General features: G+C 62.8%; 1 protein-coding gene across 1 annotated transcript; it reads right to left on the bottom strand.

Moving 5' to 3' along the window:
• Window positions 1-2,107: 2,107 nt before the first annotated feature.
• LOC144949363 (growth arrest-specific protein 1-like) lies at window positions 2,108-5,303 on the bottom strand. The gene has a single exon (XM_078879352.1). It carries the CDS (start codon window positions 4,113-4,115, stop codon window positions 2,988-2,990), a length of 1,128 nt encoding a protein of 375 aa, XP_078735478.1. The 5' UTR covers window positions 4,116-5,303; the 3' UTR covers window positions 2,108-2,987.
• Between the last annotated feature and the right edge of the window lie 529 nt (window positions 5,304-5,832).

Below are 5,832 nucleotides of genomic sequence, written 5' to 3'. Positions count from 1 at the left end.
GAGTCTCGTGACCGACGTTCAGGAGGGCTCTGCCAATGCCGCGCTGCAGGGAGGAGGCGATGACCACCACTGCTGCTGCCGCTGCCGTGTAGTGACCCCAAATGTAATAATTGCGCCGTGTAATTGTACAATTTAAAGATGAAATCCAACGCGGACCTTGACGCCGGCTGGTCCACAGTTGCCCCCAATTGCCCACAATGATGGCTCAAAATGATGGGCCACGGTGACCCACGGTGGCCCATAATGGCCCCCGACGTCGCGGGATCTTTAACGTCCGCCTCGAGTGAAGCAGCAGACGGTGCCCGCAGTATAATCATTACTGTTGCTGTGAGCACTACGACAACAACGAAGGCGGCAGTATTTTAAACAAAACTGTGTTTTTATTGTACCAGGTGAGGCCTCCCATGGCGCTGCTGTGCAGCGCTTCTTCAGAAGCGGCCTCGCCAACACAAATGGGAGCTCCACGAAGTGGGCTTATCGCCATCATCATCACGTGGAAATGTAGAGCAGCCAAATATTATCTAGACGCGTGATATTACTTCTAAATGTGGAGGGAAAAGCCGGAGGACCCGGATAAAAAATCCACGCGACCACGGGGGGGGGGGTGGGGCAGGGAGAGACGCAAACTCCAAATATACAGCAGCAGCAGGCGTCAGGGTCGGGATGGAGCCCACCGCGACCTCCTGCATGCCGGGCGAGGGAGTTAACATCTCCGAGCCACCGCGGCTCGTATTGACTAGGGGCGGCCGCTGGAGGTTCGAACCGCGAGGCTCCGCAGTAAGCGGCCACAGCTGGGCCCCGCGTCGTCACCCCCCAATATGGCCGATATCCCCGTGGGGTGCATATGCGCATCGATCGATATCTGAATGTGACATCCACGGCATTATCACCTCCTTCTCCTCCTTCCTCCGCCACTCTCTGAAAGAGAGAATCGCCCCGCTGGCGCCATCCGCGTCCGCGGAGATCTCGCGTTGGCAGAGCGACTTTCGACTCTCTCTCTCTCGACTCTCCTCTGACGGGCCCGCGGAAGCAGAAACGACAGAACTACGACCGCAGATTGCATCGCCTCCTCCCACCCCTTTTTCCGACGCGCCCTGCCACACGAGAGTAATGTTTCGTCGCGTAACGAGTCAAAGCGATATTTTTATTTGTTTGAATTCTCAAAAGCCGGACAAGTTTTTGGCCAACTTTAGTCCGGAACTTAACGTGTCCATTGGGGGGGGAAGGGGGATATCTTTCTGTCGTCATCGGTGGCCAGGCTGAGGTCATCATCAACTCACGAACTTCCGTCTGTCCGTCCGTTTGTCCACCCGTCTGTCTGCCCTGTCCGTCTGTTCGCTCGTCTATCCGGTCGTATGTTTGTACGTCCGCCTGTGTGTCTGTAGGCTCCGTCCGTCCGTCTGTCCATCCGTCTGTGTGTCGGTCTGTGTGTCTGTCTGTGTGTCTGTCGGTCTGTGTGTCTGTGTGTCTGTGTGTCGGTCTGTGTGTCTGTTTGTGTGTCTGTGTGTCTGTCTGTGTGTCTGTCGGTCTGTGTGTCTGTCTGTGTATCTGTCTGTCGGTCTGTGTGTCGGTCTGTGTGTCTGTGTGTCTGTGTGTCGGTCTGTGTGTCTGTGTGTCTGTCTGTGTGTCTGTGTGTCTGTCTGTGTGTCTGTGTGTCTGTCTGTGTATCTGTCTGTCGGTCTGTGTGTCTGTGTGTCGGTCTGTGTGTCTGTGTGTCTGTCTGTGTGTCTGTGTGCCTGTCTGTGTGTCTGTGTGTCGGTCTGTGTGTCTGTGTGTCGGTCTGTGTGTGTGTCTGTGTGTCTGTGTGTATGTCTGTGTGTCTGTCTGTCGGTCTGTGTCTGTGTGTCGGTCTGTGTGTCTGTGTATATGTCTGGTTCCCCCATCCCCCCGCCCCCCGGGGGGCCAGGGGCAGACCGTCGGCGCCGGTCGACGCCGCTCCCACGCGCGTGAAGGAGGCGCCACGAGTCGAGTCGCCTCGCAGTTCGGTGACCCCCTCCCCCAGTCCCCCTCGCTCTGGCCCACAGAGCCGCCACAGCGATCCGAGTTCACACCACCCACCACCACCCACCCACCCACCACCACCCACCCACCACCCACCACAGCCCGGCCGCACCATCACGGCCTGGAGTGAGCTCGGCTCTCGATGTCTCGGACTGAGCCCGCCGGAGGGCGGCACGGCACACGCGCCCGGCCGCCTTTGTCTCCCCCAGTGACGATGTTTACTACACACCGCAGCCGGGCACTCGTATGAGGCTGAGTAGACCTAGGGGAGGCCCCAGGACCGGTTCAGATAATCGTCACTGGGTGTTGGCGGCCGTGAGCGGGAATCGAACTCGGGTCGCCGGGTTCGTAGCGCAGCGTAGCGCTAACCGCTCCCCCACCGCTCCCTACTATACACACCGTACAAAAACAAAGATCCCCCGTGTAGCCTTAACAGACTGTAGGGGCAAGTGCTGTTAGCGAGCAGCACCTATGAACGCCGGCACGGCACACGAGGGGGTGGGTGGCCAGCACCACGCCCGGCCGCCTTTGTCTCCCCAGTGGCGATGTTTACACACCGCACCGGGTACTCGTTTGAGGCTGAGTCTACCTAGGGGAGGCCCAGGACCGGTTCAAGTAATCGTCACCGGTGTTGACCGTGAGCGGGAATCGAACTCGGGTAGCCGGGTTCGGAGCGCAGCGGAGCGCTAACCGCTGTACACACACCACTCACACACAGTCGGACACACACCACACACACAGTCGGACAAACACCACTCAAACACACAGTTGGACACACACCACTCACACACACACAGTCGCACACACACCACTCACACACACAGTCGGACACACACCACTCACACACAGTCGGACACACACCACTCACATACACAGTCGGACACACACCACACACACACAGTCGTACGCACCCCGCTCAAGCTGTATAATAAATAAAAGCGCGTCGATCGTGGTGGCGCGTGACGCAGCAATGGCCACCGCCGTCTCTACGTGGCGGCCACGAGCAGCGCGGCCACGAGTAGCGGCGCCGCGAGTCGCGGGGCCGCGGCCCCGGCCGGCGGGCAGTCCACCCGGCGACCACCTCCTCCTCCTCCTGTGTCACCTCCACCGCGATGACGATGATCAACAACAGCACCACCACCAACACCACCACCACCACCAATACCACCGTCGTCATCATCGCCATCGTCGTCGTCATCATCACCACCACCACCGTAGGAGCCAAAGTCCCCGCTCCCGGCCAGGAAGTCCTCTCCGTCGAAGCACAACTCCGCCATGTTCCGCTTCACCGCCTCGCAGAACGGCCTCTCGATGCCGTCGCAGACGCAGTCGCTGAGCTGCCGCGCGCCCTGCAGACTCAGCATGCGCTCGATGACGGCGCGGCACTGCGGGGAGCAGCGCGCCCCGTTGAAGAGCTGCCCGCAGCCCCGCAGGTACTCGTCCAGCGTGGCGCTGCAGCGCGGCTCCTCCAGGCACCGATGCCTCGCGTCGGTGCAGCCCACCACCACTCGGCGGCGACCACCACCGCCGGTGTCCGCCGCCACCGCGGCCGTGAACGTGCGCGGCAGGCAGGGCTCGAGGGCGCTCTTGGTGCGCAGGCAGCGCGGCTCCCGGCCGCAGTCGCAGCTCTCGAGCGCGGGTCCCGAGCGGGTCCGGTTGAGTTGGACCAGCGCCGTGATGCACAGGCTCGGGCAGCGGAGCGAGGCGGCCCCGCCCGCCCGGCCCCTTCCACCTCGGCCCCTTCCACCGCCCCGCCCGGCACCCGCACCCGCCGGGTCTCCGTCGCGCCAGCCGTCGTCCGAACCTCCTCCTCCTCCGCCGTGTCCACCTCCGCCGTGTCTGCCAGCACCTTCCAGAGCTCCACCGCGACCTCCGCCGCCGCCGATAGAAGCGGCGTCGCCGCCGCGCACCGCGTGGCAGGCGGAGACGTAGCCGTCGTAGGCGCGCTTGCACTCCGCCTCCTGGCTGCAGCGCACTATCGCCTCCCAGCACGGCGGCCTCGCCGCCTGCTGCTGCTGGGAGGACGAGGAGGGGGACGAGGAGGAGAGGGCGAGAGGCGCCCAGCAGAAGAGGAGCAACGAGAGGACGACGCGGCACAGGTGGAGAGGCTCCATGGCAGCTGGCCGCGGCCGACGGGAGAGAGGGCGCAGGGAGACGCGGGGAGAGATTTGTTGTGGCTGTGAGTTTGTTGTTGTTGTTGTCGTTTTATCTTCTCGAGCTGGGGTCGTCGTCTCCCGGTGTCGTCCTTGACACGATCGTTTCCGCGGTGTCCGCGTCACCTCCGCGTCTGCTGTGCTCCGCGTGTGCACGCGCGCCTCTGCGTCTTCGTCGTCGTGTCTCGGTGTCTCCGCTGTCCGGTAACCCCGTGTCTCGGTGTCTCCGCTGTCCGGTGACCCCGTGTCTCGGTGTCCCCGCTGTCCGGTGACCCCGTGTCTCGGTGTCTCCGCTGTCCGGTGACCCCGTGTCTCGGTGTCTCCGCTGTCCGGTGACCCCGTGTCTCGGTGTCCCCGCTGTCCGGTGACCCCGTGTCTCGGTGTCTCCGCTGTCCGGTGACCCCGTGTCTCGGTGTCCCCGCTGTCCGGTGACCCCGTGTCTCGGTGTCCCCGCTGTCCGGTGACCCCGTGTCTCGGTGTCTCCGCTGTCCGGTGACACCCTGTCTCGGTGTCTCCGCTGTCCGGTGACCCCGTGTCTCGGTGTCCCCGCTGTCTGGTGACCCCGTGTCTCGGTGTCTCCTTACAATCGCAGGCGTCTTGATTTTCTCCGCGCGTCTCCTCGCCTCCCACGACGTCTCTCCCGCGGCGTCTCCCCGCGTCCACGCGACTCCCGCTCGACTCGGCGCTCCGCTCACGGCCGCCCCATGTCCGCGCGCCGCCGCCGCCAAAGCCGGAGACGCGGAGGGGTCGCGACGGAGACGAAACTCACCGCGGCAGAGCGATGTCGCTTTCACGCTGTCCTTCTGTCCTTCTGCCGTTGAGTTCAACACACGAAGGCCCGGCAGCAGACACTCCTCGGCCTTCAAACGGCGACCTTCACGTCCCCTCGGAGACAGACACCGCGACGAGACCCCGAGGTTGTATCCAGATACATGCCGCGTTGGCGCTGCAGCCCGATCTTAAACAGCAGGGCGCGTGGGTGAGGGCGAGTGGGTGAGCGAGAGAGCGAGCGACTGGGTGAGTGGGTGAGTGAGTGAGTGTGAGAGTGGGTGAGTGTGTGTGCGAGTGGATGAGTGTGCGAGTAGGGAGTGAGTGAGAGAGGGTGAGTCGGGGAGGGGGAGAGGGTGAGTGAGTGTGAGAGTGGCTGGAGAGTGAGTGAGTGGAAGAGAGGGGGAGAGATTGAGAGAGAGAGAGAGAGGAGGGTGGTGTTATGGGGGTGTGGCATTTGGAGAGAGTAAAATGTGCGAGCGTGAGAGAGAGGGTGGGGTCGTCGATGGGAGACGGGGGGAGGGAGGAACCAGGGAGAGAGAGAGGGGGGAGGGAGAGAGGGGTGGGGAGCGGTGGAGCAGCGGTTAGCGCGCTGCGAAGCCGGCGATCCGAGTTCGATTCCCGCTCACGGCCATCGCCAGTGACCTGGGCCTCCCCGAGGTCGACTCAGCCTCAAATTAGTATCTAGTGCGGTGTGTAAACATCGTTACATGGGAGACAAAGGCGGCCGGGCGTGGTGCTGGCAACCCACCCCTCGTGTGCCGTGCCGTTCTTTACAGGTGCTCGCTAAGAGCACTTGCCCCTGCAGCCTATGAAGGCTACACGGGTGATCTTTGTCTGTTGATTCGGAAAGAGTGCGAAAGAGAGGGAGGATCAGAGGGGTGAGTGTGAGTGAGCGAGGGTGTGAGTG

Source organism: Lampetra fluviatilis, chromosome 53 (genome assembly GCF_964198595.1).
Source record: "Lampetra fluviatilis chromosome 53, kcLamFluv1.1, whole genome shotgun sequence".
Lineage (NCBI taxonomy): Eukaryota > Metazoa > Chordata > Hyperoartia > Petromyzontiformes > Petromyzontidae > Lampetra > Lampetra fluviatilis.
This window is presented reverse-complemented; position numbering and strand designations above follow the sequence as displayed.